The sequence below is a fragment of the Monodelphis domestica genome, chromosome 4 (genome assembly GCF_027887165.1).
Source record: "Monodelphis domestica isolate mMonDom1 chromosome 4, mMonDom1.pri, whole genome shotgun sequence".
NCBI lineage: Eukaryota > Metazoa > Chordata > Mammalia > Didelphimorphia > Didelphidae > Monodelphis > Monodelphis domestica.
The window spans coordinates 431,922,305-431,949,574 of NC_077230.1; the positions used below are offsets into that span (position 1 = coordinate 431,922,305).

The following is a 27,270-nucleotide window of genomic DNA, read 5'->3' on the forward strand; positions in this document are numbered from 1 at the left end:
AAATCAGGGGGGGAAGGTGGGAAGGAAAAGGAATTCTGCCCACACAAGCTGCTTGTTCAGGGCAACAATGTCCTCTTTCCTTCTCTGAACAACCACAAACTTTTATAGTAATCCTGATGCAAGATTCTCCTCCTTCCCTCTGTCCTATCCCTCAGGACGTGGTGCTGTGATGTTTCAAATATAAGGGTTAAAAATTAAAGAATTACTCAAGTCAGAATGACTTTTTACAAAAAGAGAGAGTGAAAGTAAGGGAACCATGAAAGATGATAGAGTAAGTTTTTAACACAGCATACCAGCCCCTGTCTCAACCCAGTCAGGGCTAATTAGTCCTCACCATAGGGCCCTCAGCCTTCAGCTGAGTGCCAGGTTATGAATAAAGCAAGGAATTCAGCCACAAAGCCTTTTCCAAATTGGGGGCCTCTCTGGAGGCTAGTCCCTCCAGAAAGCCAGGAAAGGAGTCAGCCTTTTCACTCACCCACATGGTAGTCCTAAAGGAAAATCCAAGAGCTGTTTCACCAATCCCAGGTCCACAAAGCAAATCCTTTACCAGCCTGCAACTTGTACTTCAATTGCAACTTGATCTCCCCTCACAGGAAGTTACAACTGCTTTTAAAGATGCTTCTTTGCATTAGTTTCTCTGCTTTCCTCCACTTTCCATGGACCAATTGCAGTCTTTTTTTTTTTCTTATAAAACCCTTACCTTCTGTCTTGGAGTCAATACTGTGTATTGGCTCCAAGGCAGAAGAGTGGTAAGGGCTAGGCAATGGGGGTCAAGTGACTTCTTGCCCAGGGTCACACAACTAGGAAGTGGCTGAGGCCAGATTTGAACCTAGGACCTCCCATCTCTAGGCCTGGCTCTCAATCCACTGAGCTACCCAGCTGCCCCTCCAATTGCAGTCTTAGAGTTTTCTTAGGACTGCTTGGGCAGTCAGTCTTTTCTGATTTGTCACCCACTTTTAGCACACGGAGGTTATAGACCTCCCCTTACTTAAGGAAATGTGGGGGTGTATACACTTCTGGTGATTAAATCTAAAAGTGGGAGAGGGGAGAGTTAATCCCTTCTTCACATCCACAATCAAAAACCCAGGACTATCATAGGATATTCAGCCTGTGATCATTGGGATACATTTGAAACTTCCTGTTCCTTCTTCCTTCAACATATTTTGCCCCTCTTCCTACAGCTGGCATGCTTCCCAGGCTATAGATAAACTCTTCTTAAGGCTTTTGAAAAAAAGTCAGGAAAACTAAAAATTTTATTGGGCAGAGGGGTAGTTTTATCTAAGGGTTCTTAAAAATTGGATTTATATGCCAAATATTACTCTGAGAATTATGCAATGAATCTCATCTCACACACTTAACTTTTGAAATATCATATTCCTAGGCTTCTGGTCCTTCAGTGTGGAAGCTGCCAGATCCTGTGTAATCCTATGTGGGACTACATGATCATGGAATTGTTTTTTTTTGGCTGTTTCCCAGATTTTCTCCTTTGCCTGGGAGCTCTTGAATGGGGCTATAATATTCCTTGGGGTTGTCATTTGGGGATTTACTGCAGAAGGTGATTGGTGCATTCTTTCAATTTCTGTTTTACCCTTTGTTCAAGAATATCAAGGCAGTTTTCTTAGATAATTCATTGTAATATAATATATCTAGGTTTTTTTATCATGATTTTCAGGTAGTCCAATAATTCCTCCAGGTCTGTTGTATTTTCAGTAAGATATTTCATATGTTCTTCCTTTTTTTTTTATTCTTTTGATTTTGTTTTGTTTCTTCATGTGCAGTAAAGTCATTAGCTTCTCTTTGCCCAATTCTAATTTTTAAAGAATAAATTTCTTCCACCACTTTTTGATCTACCTCTTCCATTTGCTCCATTTTACTTTTCTTCATTGAATATTTTTTTGTCATGGGCAAAGTCCACCCTTGCCCGAGACTCCAGGATATCCTGACTGGTGGCGAATGATCAGTCAACAAAAATAACAAACAGAAGACAGTTAATCATAACAGCCATGGGATTGCTTTGCATCTGACAGCTGCTCTACTTTCCCGATGTCTGATCTTTATTTTTATACCCATTCTCTTGGCACACATGTACACAAAATCAAAGAGAGATAATTGGAAAAGTGATACATCAACTTTTAACAAATCACTTGATTAACATTCTATATTCTTGTATTGTGATTACAGACAGAATAAAGGTTGCAAAAAAGATAAATGATTTTTGTCACAGGTGGCTTAATTTTCTCATTACGCTGTGAGAAGTTTTGAACTTGCAAAAATTAAGGAAAATTATGTATTGCTTTTAATAAAATGGAATAATTAATCAGCAGTTCTTAGAAGACAATTCAACAATCATACCATAGGGGCTGAGGGGTCTGGGAACACAATTCAAATTCAGAATGGTGGCTTCTAGGGAGTTACTGATTTGTGTGATCGAGTCACTGAGTCATACTGAAGCTTGATGTACTTGTACTTATCATTTGGGCCTCTATGATTGATTTGTGTACTGACTTCATGAGAATAGGCTTCTGTGAGTGGGAAAGTTCTTGGACTTGGCCTATAGCTATGGTTTTGCTGGGAATTATGTACCTAAGTAAAAGTTAAGCCATAGCAGCCTTTTGGGATTGGGTTGAGGGTCTGGTCTTTTGGTGATGTTTTGGAGAATTAGGGTACATATGTTTTGCTCTTGCATTATTTCTTTTGAGATTAGGGGGAATAATAATCATGTCAATTGTAAATCTTGAAATTTCTCAGTCTCATGAATGTTAAAAATTTCCACATTGAGGAATCCTCCATTGGAACAAATTCCCTACTGGAAACATTCCCCATTTTGATGTGAGAACTCGCCAGGATCAGAAATGGGAGGACCTCTACTCCACCCGTACTTAAGACTGCTTTAGGGGAGAAAACTCCTTGCTAAACAATGAAAGTACTTGGACCCATGCTTATAATAAGGCAAGGAGTTCTTTGAACCATGCCTGTTTTTTAGAATTGATACAATGGGATGCTAGGTACCTAAAAGGGTCGGGCAAGTTTTCTCTTAATGAGATTAGTCAAGTTTTCTCTTAATGAGATTAGTCAACTCAGCTATGTTTTCTCTGGTTCAGACTTACTGATGGGATTAGTCAACACAGCAGCATTTTCTCTGGTTCAGACTTACTGAGGAGATTAGTTGACTTAGCAGGAATTCAGATGGGCTGTCTTTTAGAAAACATCTATGGTGATTGGTAGATAGAAGAACTTAGGGGAGGTAACATAGGAAAAAAAACCTATATAAGAAAAGGAATCCTGAGATCCTTGGAGGCTTGGAGAGGCTTGGAGATTCCTTAGATCCTTGGAGGCTTGGAGATAGCATCCTTGGGTCCTTGGAGATAGATCCTTTTTGGAGGAGGCCTTTGAAGATCTCTTGAGAAGAAGTCCCTTGGGAGGCTGACTCTGGCTGGAACTCCCTCTGGGGAAACTCTGTTCCCCAGACATCCTTGCTTAAGACAAATCTTATGGTAAGTGATAACTGACTGGTTTCTCTCTTAAGGCTTAGGCCTGGGTTGGCCAGGCCTGCCCTGGCCAACCTATTTTTTCTCATTAATTCCTTTTCTCTCTCCTCCTTTTCTTTAATTCCTCATTGTATTATTAATTAAATTCTCTAAAAAACCCAGTTGACTTGGGCATATTCATAATTTGGGAATATATTCCCTGGAGACCACCTTATATTTGATTTAAAAACCAAGTCACTGTAGTGAAACATATTTTCTGCAGTCAAATATACTCACCCTCTCTTATATCTAGCATAATTTGTATCTTCCACCATTTTAACTCACTACAGTTTACAACATCAACCATTTTAATTATAACACAATTCATAGGTAAGGGGCATTGATGAAAGAAGTCATGTAAAAGGGGGTTGGGTGGGCAATCACATCTCGCCAAAGACCACTCTGTGGTCTCCCCAGCTACCACTCTGTCAAAGCTTCGTAGTCTGATGGCTCCCAGCAATTTTTGCCTGTTTTTTCAACTGACCAATTTTGTTTATTAAGTTGCTTTTTTGCATTACTTTTGTTTTTTGTCCCCATTTTTCTTCTACCTATCTTATTTGATCTTTGAATTCCTTTTTAGGTTCTTCCCACACCTGGCTCCAATTCCCATTTTTCTTTGAAGTTTTGTATGTGGTTGCTTGGATCTTCTCATTTTGCCTCTGTGCTTTGAGCTTTGGTTCCAACACCTTCTTGGTCTAACATCTCTAGCCCGTTTATAAGGAGTTAATTGTTTCCTTTTAATACATAAAAAGTTGTATCCCTTGTATTTGGGTCCTCTGCTAAGCTAAGGAGGCCTGCCCTGAATCATCATTTATCTGGCATGTGTTCATAGACTAATAATATTATACCAAGGAGCTTTATTTCAGATTTCATTTATCACTTTTTAAAATTTTTTTAAAAGTTTCTGTCTTCTCTCAGAATTTATCATTTTTCTCTTTGGTAGTGAATGGCTTTTTTTCATCATAATTCATATAATTTTTCCCAGTTTGTTCTGATAACATCCCTCTCATTTCTTAAAGCACAGTAATATTCCATTATAGTAGTATTCTAGTACAACCATATACGACAACTTGTTTATCCATTTCCCTATTGAAAAACATCTCAATGTATCCCACATGGACAAAAGTTATTCTATTGGAAGTTATTGGCATAACAAAAACTCTTCTCCCCTTGCCTAGAAATAGTCTCATACCATTCAGCTAGTTACAGATTATAGTGAATATATATTTTAAATATTCTACATGTATTCATTGACTTAAAATTTTCCTCCCGACTTGTGGGAAATTAAGCAGATTATTCCTTTTTCTTCAGGAATCATGGGAAACTTCTCATCCCCAGCAAGTGTAGGACTTGTTAGCTTCTTTATCACAAATTCTCCATATTATTTTCTCTAACCTTTTACTCATGACCATTCTCAAAAGGAAGAAATTTCACATCACCCTCTCTTTCTCCTCCACAGATCACCATACCCCATTTTATTCCAATAGAAAATAACTGCTTTTCTCAACATTCTCAACAAGGGTTTCTCATGACAATGATTTAAAGTGTTGACTCTAATTCTCTGATAGGTAATGGACTTTGGACAAATCCCTTTTGAGTTTCACTTTCATCCTTTAGGTTGAAGAGAGTTAGAATGTTTGGCCTAGATGAATTTTGAAATCTTATTGATCTCTACACCCTACCATTTTTTATGTTTTAGAAGTTGGTGACATTCCAGGATGTGGCTGTGGACTTCACCCAGGAGGAGTGGGGCCTCTTGGACCATTCTCATAAAGAGCTGTATATGGAGGTCATGCTGGAGAATGCTCAGAACTCTCTCTTCCTGGGTAAGGACCACTTTCCCTGATACCTCTGAATTTGTTGTCAGCAGGAGTGTATTTATTCCTTTCCAAGAGTGCTGAGTTTCAAGCATTTCTGAGTTCTTTAAAAAAGCCCAAATGCTGGCCTTCTGTGTTCAATAGACAATGTCCTTTTGCAGCCTGATTGTCTCTCAAAAGATCTTGGCATTTTGGGATAAAAAGCTGAGTTTCTTTGTTGCTCCTGCTCTGAAGTTATCTCCTTCTGATTCTAGATGTCTTCAGATCAAAGTTCCAACCAGGGATAGAGAATCTCAGACAGGGAATTAACCTCAGAAGTTATTTTGTCTAATGTCTACCTGCATGTAAATTTTGTGTACAAAGTATCTGAAAATGCATCAGCTTTTCCTTAGAGATAGTCAGGAAAGGGAACCATTGCCTCCCAGGGCTACCCATTCCTCTTTTGGATGAGTCTGGCCTTTTAAACATTCTTTTTATTCACAAACCTAATTTATGACATGTTGCTCCTTAGTTAATTCCAGAGGCCTATTAAAGCAAGTATGTCCTTGTCCTGCCTTTGGGTTTCTTCCAAATTGCAGCAGGGATGTAGGAAAAAGAAGAGAAGCAAGTAAGTATGTATGTCTAGTCTATGCCAGGCATTGTGTTAAGTGCTTTCTTTGCAATTATTATTTCACTTGACCCTCAAAACAAGTTAGGTTCTTTTGCTGCTATTATCCCCATTTTACACTTCAGGCAACTGAGGCAAGTTTTCCAGGGGCACACACCTAATAAGTATTTGAGGCCAGATTTAAACTGGTGTCTTCTGACATCATGCCTAGTTATAAGGGTTAAATTGAGGTTTTGATTAAATAATAGAGTTATAAATTCAATGTTGTGGTCACCGAATTCAAAACATTATCCCTAAGCCAGAAAAATGTTAGCAGCTTTATTTTCAAAGAGGTGGCTATACTGAAAGTGGAAAAATATAGATAAAGAGACATTCTAATAAGCCTACGAGCCCTTTTCCTGAGAAGCCAGGGTCAGCCCCAGCAGGGCTTCCCCAAGACTCTCTCTTCACATGGATTTCCCAGTAATTCTCAGCCAGAAGTTCCAGTGATGTCTTCAGCCAGAGTTCCAGCAATGCACCCTCCTCCAAAGCCAAAGCAGGAATCTCCACTATCAGTATCTCCAGAAGCCAGGAAAGGAATGCCCAGGACCAGTCTCTCCAAACATTAGGAAGGGAATGAATCCAAGACCATGTTGGTCTCTTTTTACACCTCTTTTTTCCCCATCACTTTCTGTCACTTCCTATTACTCCCCCTTCACAGAAACCAATGGAAGTCTTTCAATTTTCCTAGCACTACCCAATGGAGGAGTAGTGGCCTTTGGCGTTGTCATTTACTCTAGTAAGTGACTCAGTGAACTCTTATACTTAATGGTAAGTATGGGTACTTTAACTTCTTGATTTGATAAGCTAAAAATAGACAAGGGAAGATTTAATCCTATCTTTATATAGTCCTCCATATTATTACCAGCTGCCTCTAATTCCTAGATGATACAAACTACAGAATGGCTGCATCCTTCTATGAAAGTGGAAAAAGATGGAATTTTCTAATTCCAAATTGATTGCGTGTTCTCTACCCCACCTAATCCCCAATGTTCTGAACACTAAATACCATGAAAGTACCCCGGAGGATTCCTGGGAACCATCCTGTGGTCCTTCCTTGCAATGTCTCCTTTCATGAGTGAGGACTAAATAACAAGTTTTTCTTTCTTGTCATTCTGTCCTTATTCCTCATGCCAGGACTTCTAGTTCCCAGAGAATCTTTCATCTCCTGTTTTCAGCAAAAGGAAGCCTTATGGATTCGAGAGTCAAAGGGCCCAAGAAACTCCTGTCCTGGTGAGAGAGGTGAAAAAATCTATATGAGAACTGTTATGATAAGAGACATCTGTGGGTTGTAGTGAAAGGCAGTCTAGACTTTGTGGCAGGAAGATTTGATTTTGGATTGTTTTTCAGACACTAGCATTGAGGTCCTGGGCAAGTAACTGAATATGAGAAGCAGTTTCCCCATCCATAAAATATGGTTGTTGGATTCCACGATCTTTCAGTTCATTCTGGGGAATTGATAAATCTCTAACCCTTTAAGTCCATTTTTAAGAACTATGGGTTGTGTAATTCTCTTTCCTGTGTCACAGAAGGACTGAGACCATCCAATATGGACTCCATCCTAGTGTATATTCAAATCAAAAAACATTTATGAAGACACTTTTACAGGCAAGGCCCTGGGGTAAAGGCCAGGGATAGGTAGAAAGGCTAGGAACACCCCAGTTCTTGGAAAGTTCATGAAGGGGCAAATACATCAATAGTTCTCTACAAACTCACTAGGTCCAGGAGAAATGGAAGCCAATAAGTAGGCCATGGGGCATTCACATTCAAAAAGACTTAGTGCAGAAACTAATATTTTAGTGGGGACTTTGGGAAGCCAGAGGGAGCAACCCAGGCACATTCTAGAATCTTTTCCCTGCATCTGCATCTCCCTTGCAGATCTATCTTATGTGCTCAAATCCTTTCTTCCTTATAACAGAACTATTCTAATAATAGTACACAACACATATAATGCTACCTGCATTGGTGTGACCATCTATTGGGAGTTCATTTGCATTTGAATGTCAACCCTTTCTGTGAACCAGAAACAATCTGATAACAGGCTGAGAAACTTAAAAATATATTCTACTTGCTCAGATGTGGACAGCTTGATGTAATCATTGCATGGCCATCAAATCTTTTGTCTGCTAGAGCAGGACAGTTTAGACTCACTGCAGAAGGACACCTGTTAGGTTTAAATATTCAGTTACTTGTTGTCCAAGAGAAAACACATATTTATAACAAGAGTACAATTACTTATTGACTAAGGTGCCATTCAGGAATTTTTGGTCCAAACATCTTGTACCATCATTGTGTACCCCAAAATGGGAAGCATGTTTAGAAGACCATTAGTGAAACATAGTGTCCATTTCATGATAGAACAAAGATTGACTTGAGGTACAATAGACGACATGGTAATTTTGGTAATAAGAAATGCATGCATTTATTTTAGTGCGTTTATTGAAAGGTTTTTTAATTTTGGGGATAGAGAAATGCAGTTTTAAAAAGCAAATAAAGAATTGCCATCCTATAATATCTGATGGGTCAGAATAGAATGTGTGATGCCTCCAGATATTACTAGAACAGGGTTCGAAATCATGAACAGAGCACAGGAAGTTCTGGGTTTCAAATCTAGTTTCAGTTACATGAGTTCATATCCCAGTTGTAAAGGTTAATGAGGATGGTGGGCCTACCTGTGTGATAGAAGTATTGTGAGGATCCCATGTGATTGGATGAGAAGGTCTTTGATTATTAAATCATCCTTTGGATGTGAGATAATGGCATTTCAAGTGATTATTCTGTCCCTTTGGGTGTGAAGACTTTTTTTATGTTACTGCTGAGGTAGATCATACATGGGTTCACTTTCTGTTCAGTAATGGGAAGAGGCTATACTTATAGGCATGTGAATGTCTGTGTGTGTGTGTATATATATATATATATATATATTTCTGTTTCCTTTCATTGCAGAGTTCAAGTTTAAGGTGAAGGAGATGGGTACAAAGTTGAGCATTTTTGCAGAAGACTCTCACCAGGAAAGATCCATAGGTCATGCTTCCTGTGACTTCAGTTTGAGAGAAAAATGTGACTCTGATATCAAGGTAGAGAGATATCCAAAGAGTTATTATGAATTTGATGAAGATGGAAAGAGTGTCAGGCAATATTCATTTCTGATTCAGTGTAAGAAAATGAACCCAGGGAAAGACTGTTCTCAGTATGATAAATATAGAGAATCTTCCAGTGAACGGATAGAGCTTATTGAGAAACCTCCCCAAGTAGAAGCCTATCAATGTACTCACTATGAGATGGTCTTCAGAGCCAGTTCAGCGCTCCTTCAGCATCAGAAAAATTATAGTGGAGGAATCCTTTATATACATAATAAAAATGGGAATACAACCTTAAAGCCAAAGTTTTTGGATAATCAGATACTTCTCACCAGAAAGAAAGCTTGTGAATGTAATGAGTGTGGAACAGCCTACTCTGATCATTCATCTCTTTTTGACAATCCTCAGTTTCAAAATGGAAAGAAACCATCTGCATGTGATCAGAGTAGGAATCTATTTGATTCAAAGTCAGACCTTCTTAAACATCGAGAGATATATACTAGTGATGATCCATTTAAATGTAACGAATGTGGAATAGCCTTTAGCTACATGTCACATCTTATAGACCATCAGATATCCCACACTGGAGAGAAACCTTATGAATGCAAACAGTATGGAAAGGCTTTCACAGGTAGGGGCCATCTTGGCACCCATCAGAGAATCCACACTGGAGAGAAACCTTATGAATATAAACACTGTGGAAAGGCTTTTATACGGAAGGAATCTTTTTCCACCCATCAGAGAATCCACACTGGGGAGAAACCTTATGAATGTAAACAATGTGGAAAGGCTTTCACAGCGAGGGGCTCTCTTTCCACACATCAGAGAATCCACACTGGAGAGAAACCTTATGAATGTAAACACTGTGGAAAGGCTTTTATATGGAAGGAATCTCTTTCCACCCATCAGAGAATCCATACTGGAGAGAAACCACATGAATGTAAACAGTGTGGAAAGGCTTTTACATGGAAGATATCTCTTACCAAACATCAGAGAACCCACACTGGAGAGAAACCACATGAATGTAAACAGTGTGGAAAAGCTTTTACATGGAAGGAATCTCTTGCCAATCATCAGAGAACCCACACTGGAGAGAAACCACATGAATGCAAACAGTGTGGAAAGGCTTTCACATCTAGGGGCCATCTTGCCACTCATCAGAGTATCCATACTGGAGAGAAACCTTTCGAATGTAAACACTGTGGAAAGGCTTTTACATGGAAGGAATCTCTTGCCAATCATCAGAGAACCCACACTGAAGAGAAACCACATGAATGTAAACAGTGTGGAAAGGTTTTTACATGGAAGATATCTCTTACCAAACATCAGAGAACCCACACTGGAGAGAAACCGTATGAATGTAAACAATGTGGAAAGGGTTTTATATGGAAGAAATCTCTTTCCACCCATCAGAGAATTCACACTGGAGAGAAACCACATGAATGTAAACAATGTGGAAAGACTTTTACATGGAAGGAATCTCTTGGCAAACATCAGAGAATCCATACTGGAGAGAAACCTTATCAATGTAAACAATGTGGAAAGGCTTTTATAAGGAAGGAATCTCTTTCCACCCATCAGAGAATCCATACTGGAGAGAAACCACATGAATGTAAACAGTGTGGAAAGGCTTTTACATGGAAGATATCTCTTACCAAACATCAGAGAACCCACACTGGAGAGAAACCACATGAATGTAAGCAGTGTGGAAAAGCTTTTACATGGAAGGAATCTCTTGCCAATCATCAGAGAACCCACACTGGAGAGAAACCACATGAATGTAAACAGTGTGGAAAGGCTTTCACATCTAGGGGCCATCTTGCCACTCATCAGAGAATCCATACTGGAGAGAAACCTTATGAATGTAAACACTGTGGAAAGGCTTTTACATGGAAGGAATCTCTTGCCAATCATCAGAGAACCCACACTGGAGAGAAACCACATGAATGTAAACAGTGTGGAAAGGCTTTCATTCAGAGGGGCCATCTTGCCACCCATCAGAGAATCCATACTGGAGAGAAACCTTATGAATGTAAACACTGTGGAAAGGCCTTCACAGCGAGTCACTATCTTGCTGCCCATCAGAGAATCCACACTGGAGAGAAACCTTATGGATGTAAACAATGTGGAAAGGCTTTTACATGGAAGGAATCTTTTTCCACCCATCAGAGAATCCATACTGGAGAGAATCCTTATGAATGTAAATAATGTGGAAAGGCTTTCAAACGGAGCAGGTATCTTGTTGCACATCAGAGAATCCACACAGGAGAGATAACCTTATGAATGTCATCAATGTGGGAAGACGTTTAGAAACAGCTCCAGTCTGGTATCAAAAGAAAATTCATACAGGTGTTGTGAATTTCAAAACTACTCCACCCTATTCAGACCATTCTTTAGAAAATTGGATTTAGCTATTTCCAGATGAATAACAATAGAGATACTTGGAATAGCAGAATCAGGTCTTGGAAACTACATTCTCCACCCTACTCAGTGTAACAAGATTAGGAAGGGCTGCAGCAAACTCAACATTTAATTATTTGAGAATATGGCCTTCAACAGACATGTGTAAAAAACGACAGACCTCTGGGTGGTCCTAGGTCAAACTAGAGAGACCATTGGCACATGTGAGACATAGGAAGTGAGGTAGAGAACAGCCTCTGGAGTTCTCAGGACTTCCTGAGAGGAGGTCTAGATTCAGTTCGAGGCTTGTGCTTGAGGTTGGAGGAGTCCCAAGGACTGCTTTCCTTCAGATTGTTCACGTCAGTGATAAGGACTAATCCCTTTCCCTGCCTTGGCTATTCAAGGCCTTAACGCCCGCTTTGGCTCAGCCTGAGCCAGAGTGGTTCTGAGTTGACCTTCTTTCCTTCTCTCCCTTTTTTCCTTCTCTCTCTCTCTCTCTCTCTCTCTCTCTCTCTCTCTCTCTCTCTCTCTCTCTCTCTCTCTCTGTCTCTGTCTCTTTTTCTCCCTCCCTCCCTCCCCCCTCCCTCCATCTCTCTAATACTTTCTTCCTCCTGTTGTAATTAAAACACCATAACAATTTGAGTGTTTCATTGAGGCGACTTGAGTGTTTCATTGAGGAATTACATAAGTGAATTCCTTGGCGACCTTAAATTAATATATATGAGTCTTTTAAAGTGATTTCAATATCACAGTTTGGCTGACAATGAAAGTTTAATGAGTACCCTCAATAAATTTCCTGAATTTTCTTGACTTTTACTCTACTTTCTCCACACTCAGTCCTTTTTAACACCTAACTTGGCTTAAAGACACAGCTGTTAGAACAGGTGAGTATAAAACACTTCTTCTCTCTTCTCCTTAAGTTAAATTGGAATCAGCAGGTTTTTTTTTTCCTTTTAAGGGGCAGCTGGGTGGCTCAGTGGATTGAGAGCCAGGCCTAGAGACAGAAGGTCCTAGGTTCAAATGTTACTTCCTAGCTGTGTGACTCTGGTAGCTAGCTAGATAGCTAAATATAGTTAGCTGACCGTTGTTGATTAGCAGCGAGGAAACTCTGGAAAACAGAGCCCTTGCTTCAATCTCTCGCAACAAAAACAGCTAGACCACCAGAGTACAAAGCTCATTTTCCTGCTTTTGGGCCTCTCTCCTTAAATTAGATAGAACACAGCTGTTTTAAATCTTAGCAACAGGGCCCTAAGTTCCTGGCTGGGAGAGCTGTTTCTAAATCTCCTTTCCCTTAGGGAACAATTGCCTAGATTAGGAGTGAAAAAAAAAAACAAACCTGTAGAAAGTTTTGGCTTTGTCCTGCTCCCCACGTGTTTTGTGAAGACCATTAGAAAAATAATTAATATATATATATACATATATATATATACACATACATAAATGAATACTACATTCTTCGACATGTATATGGTGGTTGAAGAATTAGGGACATTGAGGAATACATCATACCTCCAATTTTTTATATTAATAGGTAATATTTTTGTGGTCCTCAGCACTGTGTTTAGAGATGCTAACATAAAAAAATTAAAGCTGAAATTCATAAACACTCAAAATATTGAGGACATAAAAAAGATACAAGAGGACATACAAGCCCAGTTTGAAAACTTAAAATGTTTCTTACAGGATCAATTGGCAAACATCCACCCTACCAGAAACAGACCTGTTTCAGAACCTTTGAATGAGGAAATTTCCTTTCCTGAAATAGCGATGGAAAACACCTTCCCTATAGCTCAGTTAACAGACTGCTTCTCTTGTGTAGTGCAAATTTTGATTGAATTTCTAACCATGAAAATGCAAAAATGTTTCCAAGCCAAAAAGAAATAGCTCCATTGAGATTTGGTCTCACAATAAAGCTGGACTGGTGTTATAGTTAAAATTATGAAGCTGTAACTTAATAACTTTAAGTAAAAAATAATAATAGTGTTAGTAGTAGTAGTAGTAGTGGAAGTTGTAGTCTTCATTGTGTAGGGTTTGAGAAATCCCCCAAGAATTGAAACACGGGGAAAATGCAAGTAAGCAAAGGGTTACCTTTATTACTAGCGTGCTGGGGCTTCTCCAAAAGAGGAACTGCTGTGGTCAGGGTCCAGCCTCACTTGCAACTCCAGGGTTCCTGACAGGTGACAAACGATCAGTCAAAATAAAATAAAATAAATAATAAACGTACAACAGCTTAATCATTATGGCCGTGGGACTGTTTTGCATCTAACAGCTGTTCTGACATTCCCAGGCCTGGGATTTATTTTTATACCCATTTTCTTGGCCTGTGGGTACACAAAATCAAAGAGAGAATTGAAAAAGTGATACATTAACTTTTAACTAATCACTTGATTAACATCCTATATTTTCATATTGTGATTAAAGACAGGATAAAGGTTGAACACAAGATAAATGATTTTGACAGGTGGCTTAATTTTCTCATTATCCTGTGAGAAGCTTTGAGCTTACAATCAAGGAAAATTACGTATTGCTTTTAATAAAATAGAATAATCAGAAGTTCTTCGAAGACAATTCAAAAATCATATCATCGAGGCTGAGAGGTCTTGGAACACAATTCAAATTTAGACTGGTCATTTCTAGGGAGTTTCTGAGTTACTGGTTTGTGTAATCGAGTCACTGAGGCATACTGAAGCTTAATGTATTTGTACTTATCACTTAGACCTCAGTGATTGATTTGTGGGCTATTCATGCGAATAAGCTTCTGTGAGTGGGAAAGTTCTTGGACTTGGCCTGTAGCTGTGGTTTTGCTGGGAATTATGTACCTAAGTAAAAGTTAAGCCATGATAGTCTTTTGGGGATTGGGTTGAGGGTCTGATCATTTGGGGATGTTTTGGGGGAATAAGGGTACATGTGTTTTGCTCTTACATTATTTTTTTTGAGACTAGGGGGAATAGTAATCATGTCAAATCACAGATAAGGGGCGTTGATGAAAGAAGTCATGTAAAGGGGATAAAGTGGGCAGTCACATCTCACCAAGGACCACTCTGTGGTCTCTGCAGCTACCACGTGTGACTCTATCAAGGCGTTGTGGTCTGATTGTCCCCTACAAGGGACCGCCCTGGCTCAGCTAGGGGAACACCTTTTATAGCATAAGCATAGGGGGCTAAAACAAATAACAGGAATAACCTGAATAACAGGATATTTCAGTTTGGCAGTTGCAGCTTGCTGAGGGTTTCACAATGCAGGGTGTTCCTGGCTAGCGGTTATGCAGACTTGTGCAAGAGAGGTCATTCTGACCTTCTACATTCCCCACTTCTTATGGAATATGAGGAATCCTCATGGAGATGACCTGTCTTGGTATTCACTGTGGGTCCATGCAAATGATGTGTCCAGACCATCGTAGCTGGGTTTTGAGGATCATGGCTTCAATACTGGTGGAGTTGGCTCTGTCGAGGACTTACTGGTTGGTGATACGGTCCTGCCATCAGATCCTCATGATTGATTGGAGAGAACGTTGGTGGAATTGCTCCAGCTGTTTCATGTGCTTTTGGTACAGTGTCCATGTCTCACAACTGTACAGGAGCAAGCTGAGGACCACTGCATTATACACTTTGAGCTTCGTTGCAGTGCTTACACTGCTGTGCTGGAGGACCTTGGAGCACAGCCACCTGAGTGCCTGGCTGGCCTTTTGGATCCTGGCATTGATGTCTAGGGATCTGTCATTGGCGATGGTGCCGCCCAGGTACTTGAAAGTGTTGACGTTGGAAAGCTGCGTGCCGTCGAATGTAACGCACGGCTGGTTAGTTAGGCCTCCCTGGTGCAGGTTGAAACAGTACCTCTGTTTTGCTGAGGCTGATAGTCAGGCCAAACGATTTTGTTGCGGTAGAAAATCTGTCCACAATGGTTTGAAGATGATTTTCTTGGTGGGCCATGAGAGCACAGTCATCTGCGAAGAGAGCTTCCAGGATGAGTCTCTCTGTTGTCTTTGTTTTTGCGGTCAGGTGGTGAAGGTCGAATAGTGAGCCATCCAGTCAGTATTTGATGTAGACGCCTAGGTCTAGATCCATCACAGCATGTCATAATACTTGGGTGAAAAATAGGTTGAATAGCACTGGAGCAAGGATGCAGCCTTGTTTCACACCATTGGAGATGTTGAAGCGATTGGAAGCCTCTCCACCAGATAGGACTTCCCCTGTCATGTCGACATGAAAGAGCTGGATCAGTTTGACGAATTTTGCTGGGCAACTGAGCTTGCTAAGGATCACCCACAATGCATCCCTGTTCACTGTGTTGAACGCCTTCGTCAAGTCTATGAAGACAACGTAGAGACTCAGGTTCTGCTCAAGGCATTTTTCCTGCATTTGCCTAACCTTGGAGAACATGTTAATGGTGCTGCGATCTGGTCGGAAGCCTCATTGTGATTCAGGCAGGTTCTGCTCTGAGATAGATGACAGGAGTCTGTTGAGTCTAACACGGGCGAGGATCTTTCCAGCAGTGGAGAGTAGTGAGATGCCTCTGTAGTTGTCACAGGCTGCTCGTGCTCCTTTGTTCTTGTACAGGACTATGATGGAGGCATCTCTGAGTTCTGGGGCCATGTCTTCCTCTTCCCATATGCTGGTCAGCACTATATGGAATGCCTGAAGTGCCTTTCCATTTAAGGCCTTGTACACCTCGGTTGGGATCCCATCTTTACCAGGTGCCTTGCCTGTACTCATTTGTTTAATGGCTTTTTGGATTTCCTCTATTGAAGGAGGAAAGTCAAGTTGTTCAATGGTGCAGTTTTGGGGGATCTGGTCAAGGGCGCTTTGGTCGACTGAAGAGGGTTGGTTGAGAAGCTGACTGAAGTGTTCTTTCCACCTGTTGCTGATGCCTTTTTTTATCTTTTATGAGAGTGTCACCGTCAGAGGATAGCAAGGGAGTGGGTTTTAATGGCCCATAGACAGTCTTGAGGGCACTGAAAAATTGTTTGTAGTTTTTTGTATCAGCAAAGCGCTGAATTTCTTCTCCCTTTTTTTTCCCCCCATCAGTCTTGCATCTTCCTGATCTCACACTGTGCCGTGGCTTGGAGAGACTTGAATCTGTCATTTTTAGGAGCAGAGTTTGGGTTATTTTGCCACTCCATAAAGGCTTTGTTCTTTTTGTTTAATAGGTCTTCAATAGCAGTGTTTTTCTCATCAAACCAGTCCTGGTGGTTGTATTGTTTGGGGCCTAGGACTGCCTTTGATGTTTCTGTCACCACATCTCTGAACTGGTTCCATTTCTCGGTTGGGCTTCCAGTGAGTGGTCCCTTGACAGACAGCTTGTCGTCCAGGCAGGACTGGAACGTTTGCAAATAAGATGGATCTCTAAGATGACTCACGTTGTAAAATGCGCGAACTGTCTGGGCTCTTAATGAATCGTACAAGCTGATTTATAATGCAGTTGGTCAGGGTCAAGAGTAACAAGAGAATTAGGAATGGCCCAACTAGGGTGGAGATCAAGGTGGTGAGCCATGGCGAGCAGCTAAATATCTGCTCGTACCAGGGTTCCCCTTTCTCCAAGACTTTTTGCTGTTTGTCAAGGCTCCGCTTGAGCTCCGCCATCTGATTCCCAGATGACTCCGGTGTGGTCAGCATAAAAGCAGCAGTCCTCTCTTAGAACTACACAAAGGCCCCCTTCCTGGAGGAAAAGGAGACCTAGGCCCCTCCCTTTTTGCAAGACTACCTCCGAAAGGAAAGTTAGTGATTTTTCCAAGGCCTCCAGGGACTTCTCTATCCTTCGGAGATCATTATTGACTGTCATATGTAATTCATCAAGCTTAGCATTATAAGTGACTAAAGAGGTGATTCTGGACCCCGTTCCGGCTAACCCAAAGATAGTGGCCATGGTTATAGCCAAGATAGGCACTGTCTCAAAGCGAGATCATGGAGGAAGGGTGAGGGAGGCAAGGAACTGCTCATCTTGATAATATTGGACTCAGGGGAACACAAAGACCATCTGGCAATATTCCCCAGTTTGTTGGAGGGTTGTTGGAGAGACACATGGCATGAGTCCAGTTAAGGAGCAAGCCCACCCCGGCCCCCTCTGTGGGTGAATCGGGAACTTGGCCTTGGTGTCATAAGTGGTGGGAATGCAGGTCAAGGGGGACAAGGAGGGATTCCCTACACAAGTTCCTACACCCAGTATGTTTTGAAGGTTTAGGCCCACATTACAGTCTCCCCAATTGCAGGCAAGCAGTGCCGCTGCCCAAGATATTAAAGGATGAGATGAGAGCCACAGCATCAAAATAAGGGAGCGGGGTGGTGCTCAAGCAGAGCCAACAATGGGAGGTGAGATTTGGAAACGAAGTATTAAGAAAGCAGTACGAAACTTGTGTCAGATGCTAGAGGGGATCCTCATCCAAGGTTGGGGACAGAGAGGGCTCCAAATGGAAGGTGGTGGGGTGGGCCGATGTGTGGGGCATCAGGGTGGGACTATCAAAAGGAGGGGGGAGGGGACGGTTTGGGGGTTTTGGAGGAGTCCCAGCAGGTTTAGGGGAATGCTGACAGAGTTTGGGCTGAGACTTGCAAGTGGGGTATGTCCAGGGAAGAGCACCATTGGGGCCTATGTGTGCGAGAAAGGGCCCTGGGATGAATACTTTCTTGATTCTAAAATGGGGGCCCAGATCAAGGCCAGAGATGTACTGTCTGACACCCCCAAGTCTGTCCCCATAACCATCCTGAGTCTGTGTGAAGCCTAACAATGAGTATAAGGGGATAACTCTACTGTGACCGGTGGAGGAGGGCAAGGAAGGGGTCCTCTGGGGTCATCCACCCTGCATTAGTGATGGTCTCACATCCCCAGTATGTGCAGTAGAACTCATCTGGATCTGCGCAACTGCTCTGGCCCTGAGGTGGTGCTGGGCAGAAATAAAGGGGAGGATCTACTGCCTCAAAGAGGTGAAACTCTCCTGTTTGAAAAAGAGGGCCAGAGGCTGCTGTACAGCAGGGGTTGTGGGAAGGCCCAAACAGTTCACAGACTCGTAGGTGAAAAATGGGGGCATCGATGGTGATGTTAGTGACAGCTGTTCTCCCATCTTCCCATCTCAGTAGGACCCACTGCCAGAGTTGGTGCGGGTTTCTGAAGGATTCCCTATGAAGTTGGTAGAAAAGGCTGGTCTGGAGTAGGTTCAACAGGATGGCTAGGGTGTGCAGCGGCATTATTCAGAGGGGGGTGGGGAGCCGGAGGATCATTGAACCTTCTGTAGGTGGATCTTCATGGGATTGGAAGGATGCTTGTGTACCACCCAAGTCACCACTTGTTTGGATTCAGGAGGTGGTGTGGCACGGATGTGGGTGTGATGGATCCATGGACCTATCCCATCCACCTTGAGTGCTGAGGGGGTGACAGAGAGTTACAAAAGGCCCTTTCCACCTGGGTTGCAAGAACCCTTTCTGGTGTCTTTTAACATAAACCCAATCCCCAGTTTTAAAAGCATGGGGTTCATGCAGAGGGGGTTTAAACATTGCTTGTAGCCGGGACCAGAGGTCCTGTTGGAACCCGGATAAGACTATGACCATGGTGTATAGATCATGGGGGGGCTGAGGAAGAGGGGGAATGGGCAGTGAAAGACTGGAGGATTGGGGGAACAGATATGTACAGGACTTTATAGGGGGACAGGGATAGTGGCCCTGGGGTATTGTGGGATATAAAAAGGGCCAGAGGGAGAAGGGTCACCCAGTCTCTGCCAGATTTAAAGGCTAATTTAGACAAGTTCTCTTTTAAGGTCCGATTCATACATTCTACCTGCCTGGAACTCTGAGGGTTATATTCACACTGTAACTTCCAAGTGACCCTAAGGTGGAGGCCAGCCCCTGCATGATTTTGCTAATGAAGGCTGGCCCATTATCAGACCTGAGATATTAGGGTACCCCAAAGCAGGGTATGATTTCCTCCAATAATTTCTTTGCCACTATGAGGGCAGTCTCTGATTTAGTGGGGAAAGCCTCAGGCCAGCCTATAAAGGTGTCGACAAAGACTAGGAGATACCTCTAACCATACCTGTCAGGCTTGATTTTGGTGAAACCGACCTTCTGGTTTTCGCAGGGCTGAGCCCCTCATTATCTAACCCCGGTATTGAGGGAGGGTTTTCCCTGTGTGCATAAATTGACAGGCCCGGCAAGCTGAAACCAGATCGTGGAGAAACGTCATTTGGCCCTTAAAACGAACCTTACCCTTGTCACGGAGCTGGCCAAGTTTTCTTTCCCCGAGCCACCAGGTTGGAGGCTTTCGGAGGACACTCAATGGTGTGGGAGGTGGTGACAACAATGCTTTGGTCGTAGGAAATTTTATCAGTGTCCTTGACAAGAATAGCAACAGATGCAATGATGCAAACAAACAGGCCATCCCACAGTTACCGGGTCAAGATGTTTAGAGAGGTAGGCCACTGGGCTGTCCCACAGTCCTAGTTTTTGTGTTAAAATCCCTTTGGCTATACCTTTGTCTTTGCTGACAAATTGCTGAAAGGGCTTGTCTGGGTATGGGAGAGCTAGTGCCAGAGCCCAGAGCATCGCATCTTTCAAGGCTTGAAAGGCTGAGTCCATCTCCATGGTCCACTTCCAGTTGGGGTTCTCTCACGAGGCTGCATATAGTGGCTGGGCCAGGGCAGCAAACCCAGAGATCCACTGGAGGCAGTACTTTACAGACCCCAAGAACTCTCGAACTTGATGTGGCATCCTCGGGGTGGGAATGTGAAGGATAGTATCTTTCATAGCAGGAGTAAGCCAACACTGTCCCTTTTTGAGGCGGTATTCTAGGAAGGTAACCTCGGTACGGGCTATTTGGGCTTTTTTAGCACTCACCTTGTATCCCACTGTCTGCAGGTGTTCTAGCAGCTCACAGGTAGCCGCTTTACATTCCTCTTCCGAGGGGGTGACCAGGAGGAGGTCATCCTCATGTTGCAGGGTGGTGACATCTAGAAACTGGAGCCTGTATGGTCTGAGATCAGTGGCTAGTGCTTTACTGAAGAGGGAGAGGCTATTTTTGAATCCTTGGGGCCGTCTGGTCCATATGAGTTTCGAGTGGCCTGAGCGTCCTCCAAGAACCACTCAAAAGCAAAAATGGGTGGAATGGGGCCAGTGTAAGGGTAAAGAAGGCATCTTTTAAATCTAAAGTGGTGTACCAGGTAAGGCCAGGGTTGAGATTGCTCAGCAGAGTGTATGGGTTGGGGACAGTAGGGTGTAGGTCTTCAGTTCGGGACTTGACCTCCCTCAGATCTTGGACCAGTTGAAAGTCCACACCTCCTGGCTTTTTGACAGGAAGTAAAGACGTGTTCCAGGCCGAGTGACAGGGGACAAGAATCCCAGCCTGGAGGAGATGATCAATGCATGGTGTAATACTGCAACAGGCTTCCAGGGACATGGGGTATTGCTTAACCCTGATTGGTGAGGCGCCAGGCTTAAGGGAGGCAATTACGGAGGTTGAATGATAGCCAGACCAACTCCAGAATTCTCTGCCCAAACTGTAGGGATGAGGTCTAACCAGGAATGGATGTGAGCGAGGACGTCGGAGGGCAGAGGGTTCATAAAAAGGCAGTGTTTGTCCTAAAGGGCAACAGTCAGCAAATGGAGCAGAGCCCCCTGGTTATCAGTAACAGAAACCCGATTGTCAAGAAAATGGATTTGGGCTCCCACCTTATGTAGCAGGCCTCGTCCCAGAAGTTCAGGCTGGGCTGTCGGGAATGACAAGGAAGGAGTGGGTAACTTGCCAGGTACCAAGGTTGATGATGCAGCGGTTTGTCCAGGAATACCGATTGGTGCCAGCCACCCCCTGCACCTAGGATGTCTTAGTGGAGAGTTTCCCCAGTGGTTCCTTCAAGACTGAAAATTCCGCTCCGGTATCGACTAACATTTTGACCGGTTTCCCCTTGACTTTAGCCATTACCTAGGACTCAGGGAGGGGGCTCAAGTCCCATTCCTGTCAATCATCATCGTGAAATGAACAAGGGCATGGGAAGGGGAATTGCAAGGGAAGTCCTTTTTGTGGGGGAACCCCGAGCGGCCAGGGTGGCTGGGGCCACGAGTGTCCATGGCGTGCAGGTCTTGGAGGTGTGGGCACTCCCACTTTCAGTGTCCTTCTTCCTTACAATAGAAACAATACAAAGAGGGCCATGACTGAAGGGCTGAGGGGGGCCAGCCTGGTGGGTTCCTAGACAGGCTAGCAGCCATAATATGGGCAATATCCTTTTGGCATTTACAGTCCTACTTCTGTTCCTGAACCTGTCTTTCAAGGTCACTCTTTCTTCCAGAGTCTCTCTAGAGTTAAAGACCTTCTTGGCCACCTCTAAGAGATCTGAAAGGGGCATGCCAGTTGTGAACGTGGAAATTACTCCACCCTAATTAGACATACCTTAGGGGAAGGTAAAGTTGTAAACTCCTGATTGAACAATGCAGGTACTCAACTCATACGTTATGGTGAAGCTAAAACTTAAGCTAAGTCTATTTTTAGATCAAATACAAAAGGATGTTAAGTACCTATATAGGTTAAATTAATCACAAAAAGGTCAAGTAACTCATAGAAGGGAAGCTTAACAAAGAAGTGTGAAGTACCTCAGAAGATATCTAACCAGAGAAGGTGAGAACTAAAGAATGGGCAGTCCTGGACAAAGTGTCTACTGTGATTGGTAGACATGAAAATTTCGGGGAGGTGACATAAGAGAAAATTTCTTTAAAAGGAGGCTAAAAAAGTCAGTTCAGGCCATTCAGTTCGGAGTGCAATTAGATTTGGAGTTCAGTGAGGACTGAAACTCAGCCCGGATGATCCCCCTCAGACAGCTTCCTGGAGACAGACAGGAGACTGATTCCCTTTCCCTTAGGCTCAGGGAGGCCACTTTGGCCAAGGCCTTTACTGCCTGGCTCAGTCTGAGCCAGAGCAGTTTAAATTAATTCTTTCTCTATTTTCCTTAATTCCTTCTCTATTAATTAAAATCACCATAATTCCCAGCTGACTTGGGTATTTTGTTATTTGGGAATTTTCCCTGGTGATCAATTATTTAGATTTCAAGTCACAAAGCTAAAATTATCTTACAGTTTTGGCTGACCATGTCGGTTGTGACGAAAACCCTCAAATTTCTGTGAAATCTCTTTCTTTATTACTTGCTCATGTCAGTCAGTCTTTTTAAACAGCTAACTCAGCTTCAAAACACAGCTGCTAGAGCAGATGAGTAAAAAACATTTTTAATTTCTCCTTAAATAGAACACAGTTTTTTAAAATCTTAGCAACAGGGCCCTAAGGTCCTGGCTAGGAGAGCTCTTTCTAAATCTCCTTTCCTTTAGGGAACAACTGCCTAGATTAGGAGTAAGGGAAACTTGGAGAAAGCTTTGGCCCTGTCCTGCTCCCCATGTGTTTACTTTAGAAATACGTGGTTACAACCAGTTCACAACTTACTTAACAAATGGCTTATCAGATCCATGACCAAACTTGTAAATAGAGTATTCCTTGTCTTGTCTTTCTGAAATGGCTCATCCCATGGAACTTATGGCAAAGTCTAATCGACACACTACTCCCCCTTGGGACTTTCATTGTTGTAGCTGTAATATTGTATCCTTAAAAAACCCACTTCTCAGTCAAACCAACCAATTGCTCCTTCTACTATTCAACAAAATGCTGAACTAAATACTCGGCTTGAGCTTATAGAAGAAAGTTTGGGGGAGCTCATAGCTTTTATGAAAAGCATTAAAAGGGAGTTAAGAACATCCCGGAATAGAAGTGACTTATCAGAATCTCTGTCCCACCTTGCGCTGGACAATATGGCTCCTAGTTCACAAAGGAGCCCCTCCCATACCCCACCCATAGGGCCAATATATATAATGAGCTTAATCTACAAAATCAAAATCTCAATACTGATTTCAGTGCACTTCAGTACTAAACATATAGGGGAAAAAATAGTAGGAAAATGAAATAAAAAAAGAAAGAAGAGCAAAAATCAAATATTCTATTGTAAATGAAAACAAAATTAATAATAAATATGCAAGATTGCTTCAAAGATGTTCAATAACTGCTTATTTCTCCATGTTGAGCTTTAGCCCATACATCATGAGAATGCTCATCTCCAGTCACACCTCTATTTTTAATTTTTCCAAATGGAGCACGTTGTAATTCATCCCTTTGCCACAATTGTGCAAGTCTTCAAACTTTATGGCTAGCTCCAGAATACAATTTGTGTTGCCAATTCATTTCCCTTGCTTGTATAGAAAATTGAGGCTCACTAGATCTGGCCCTCTGATAGAGTAGTGAGTACGAATTAACTGCTTCCTGCAGAGCAGTGGCTGCTGGGCCATTTACCTCTGAAATTCCCTCAGAGGTCTCCAGACATTCATGTGAGTGCAAATGGAATTTTCCTTGGAACGGAGACTACAAACGTTTGGAAGGATCCATGGGAGGGAGTTGGTTTGGGATTGCACTGTTTCGGGTGTCTGCAATTCTTTCTGAGTCTCAGGAGAAGGTTCTCTAGTGGAGGAGAGCACATCATTATCTTTGGAAGTAACCCAGGAAGATGTCAGCTCTCCTGGGTGTCATTTAGCCAGTGTAGCTCATCTAAAAGTTGCTGAAGATCATTCCAGTTTTCTAAATTTCTACAACTGTCTATCTCTGTGGCCTGATGTCCTATTGAAAGACCCTTGTCCCTCAATATTTAAGTCGGGTCAATCTGAATTTCCTCTGAGTATGGCCCGATATAGGCTTTTCATGCACACAGCTGTCCTGAGTTGTCCATTTTCTATTGACTCATTTCATCACTCAGGGTACAAACTTTTGACAGAAGGAAAAAATGTGAGGCCGTCCTTGTGGCAGGATGAATCGATCCATCTGCTGGAGTAACCTTCCCTTTAAGATCCAAATCGGTTTGGAAGCAAGCCAGGTGGTTGGATCAGCGAAAGTGGCGTTAGATCTAATTCAAAGCACTAAGGAGTCTTTTGGCCCCATGGAGTTGGCAGTTGGACTAAACTTCATCGCAGATAAAACATCTCTTGTCCAAAGAACCTGCGGCGACGGCATACCACAAATACCCCAATTTGTACTCTTCACCTAAAGGAGCAGAATCCATTTTGTCTTTTTCTTTGCTGTGTCCAATATATATTGGAGCTGTTGGAGTTGGCATTTGCCTTCCCACTAACACCGGCATTCAGCAAAGATCGGTTGGGAAGAAGAATCACGGCCCATGGCAAAGAAGGGAGAGGCTCTGGGGATGGTGGGCAGCTCTGCCTACCAGGCTTCTTCAGGATTTCAGGGAAACGTTGAGGTTTGGGTTTTTACCCCATAGGTGAGCCAGATGCTCTGGGACTGTTTGAAAGAAAGTTATGGCAGTCTCCGGATCCCCTTTTGGCATGTGCGTCAAGGAAGATCCTCCCCAGCCCCCTCCTGAGTAGCTTGATCTGTCCATCACACATCCTGACAGAACACAGTTGCACCAGGCTTGTGCCCTTCTATGGGCAGCATGTCAATAAAAGTCAAGATTTTGGGACTTGAGAGGTGGGACAGCCAAGAAGACAACAAAGAAGGAAGAAGGAAGAGAGCAGGCAGGCGAAGGCAATGAGGAAGACACATGCCGGCTAGGGACCACGTGGCCGGCTTACTCAGAGGAGTGATGGGCTGCCCTTCCTAAGAAACTTGATAAAATCTGCATCGGGTAGAAAGGTTATTCCACTTCTTACAGAATGGCAAGCCACTTTGGTTTAAAAACGAGCCCTTAAGTTTCCTTTGAGTAAGTGCTTAAGTATAGCTTAGGGAAGATAGAAAATGGCTTCTGTTTGCTGGCCTGCCTTGATATGTGAAAGGAACCTTGGTGAAGAGAGGGAACAGGCTGCTGTTTTTCCCAGATCGGATCACATTAGATTGGTGAGGAAAGCCCCTTCCCTGGTAGCACACACACACTCCTTTCCCTTTTTTCCATTTTGGCTTGAATAGGGGCGAAGGGTCCTTTTTGTCTATATGGAATCCAGTAGGCTTTGGGACCCAACAGGAACTCCTGCTCTTTAACTTTCCACGGCACACAATGTCCTAGTGTTCCTTCATTCAGCCTAGTGCAGTGAAGGGCAGGGGGAACCCGGGAATGGACCCTGGGGGTCATTCCAGGCTTTGGATTAGATTTAAGTAGCTCCCTGGGGATGTAGAGACCAGGGAAGAAGCCTTTCGCAGGACCCAGCCCTGTCTTTCCCGGCTTGCAAAAACCCAGCTTTTAGCCATTGTGAGTGTAGCTGTTCTGGATTCCAACTTGTGGACTGAGGGAACAGCGCACGGGGTGGCACCCTAGGAATTGGTGTAAGACCCCCCCACCTTTTGACTCTGGCAGTGAGGGGCTGAAGCAGAGGACTTGCAAAAATTAGTACTGTTGGAGGGGGTCCCTGGCAATTGCCTGCCCCCCCAACTTTGAAAACGTGTGGCTGTTCACTCTGGGTGAGGGGAAGGGATCTAACTCCATTTTTCTTTCCCTTCTACCTTCCCCCTAAAACAATCCGTAGAACTGGACTAAGAGGAAGTGTTCTTTTGGAATTCTTTTCTTTCTTCCCTTCCCTCCCCGACTGCATTTTTCTCTTTGAATTTTTCTCTCTCCCTCCCCCACCCTCCAACTTTCCTGGAAGGCTGCCTGCCTTCTTTAGCATATCAAAAAGCCACATTTTTTTACTTTCTTTCCTTTATCTGACTGCTTGCTTAGATAGACCTACCCACAGTTACCTTCCACTCTACACGCATTTATAGTGCCACCTTCTGTCTAGAATTAAAACTGCAGGAAAATAAAAAGAATTCCTTTGCTCCTGCTACTAGTGATCTAAAATAATGCTATTAAATTGAATACATTCAAATAAAAGGATTACTAATAGGAAATATTAATAATATTGAATTTAAATAAACCAAATTTCAAAAATGGAGCAAAGCCAACATTACATCAAATTAATTACATGCAATATTAAGGAATAATTTTAGAACACAATAGTATTAATAATACTATCAATAACAATAATTATTCATTTTCAATGACTATTAATAGTCACTCATATTATTAATTACTAATAATTATTGATGATTGATACTTGTTTATGGTTTATGGTTGTTAATTATTAATAACAACAACTATAATAAATGCATATTATTGGTTGATAATATCAATAATTACAATAAATGCCTATTGCTAATTATTAATGTTGATAATAATGATTATAATTAATGCATGTTATTAATTATTAATGACAATGATTATTACACTAAATACACATTCATTATTGATACTATTGCTATGCAACAATTATTGTTTCCTTATATTAGCTTTTTGTTTTAAACCTCCTCGTATTGCCTTCCACAATAACATTGAAGAACTTTGTGTCTCCATTTTTTTTAATGTTTTAGGAACTTTTCATTGCTTCAGCTGACTATTTATCAATACTCAAACCTTAAATTAGACATACAGATTAGCCAATATGGGAAATACTGCAACACATCAAGGGAAATCAGGATATATTACTCCTGATTCACCCCTGCATAAAATTTTAAATTCCTGGAGTGATCCTAATTTGCCTAAGGAGAATTGGATGACAAAGAAAGAAGCTAGAAAGCTGTGTAAGGCATGGATGGACATATCTTTTACCTGGCCAAAATATGCCTCTTTTGACTTCAAGATCTTAACATTTTGAAGTTAGCTATTAAAAACAAAGATTACAAAGATTTTAAATACTGGTACTTATGGACATATCATGTTGCTAAATCAACCATTCCCTCCAGTGAGGAAACATTTCTTTCTTTGGAACCAAACCATTCTAGCTTAACTCCTTCAGTGAAATCTAGCAAGAAACACA

At 42.2% G+C, this 27,270-nt stretch overlaps 1 protein-coding gene across 1 annotated transcript in view; it reads left to right on the plus strand.

Moving 5' to 3' along the window:
• The window catches only part of LOC103103694 (zinc finger protein 260-like), a 197,825-nt gene that overhangs the window by 3,940 nt on the left and 166,615 nt on the right, over positions 1-27,270 (plus strand). Inside the window, exon 2 of the mRNA XM_056825526.1 lies at positions 5,227-5,353. Coding sequence (XP_056681504.1) covers positions 5,246-5,353 — 108 coding nt within the window. The 5' untranslated portion in view covers positions 5,227-5,245. The remainder of the gene's footprint in view (positions 1-5,226; positions 5,354-27,270) is intronic.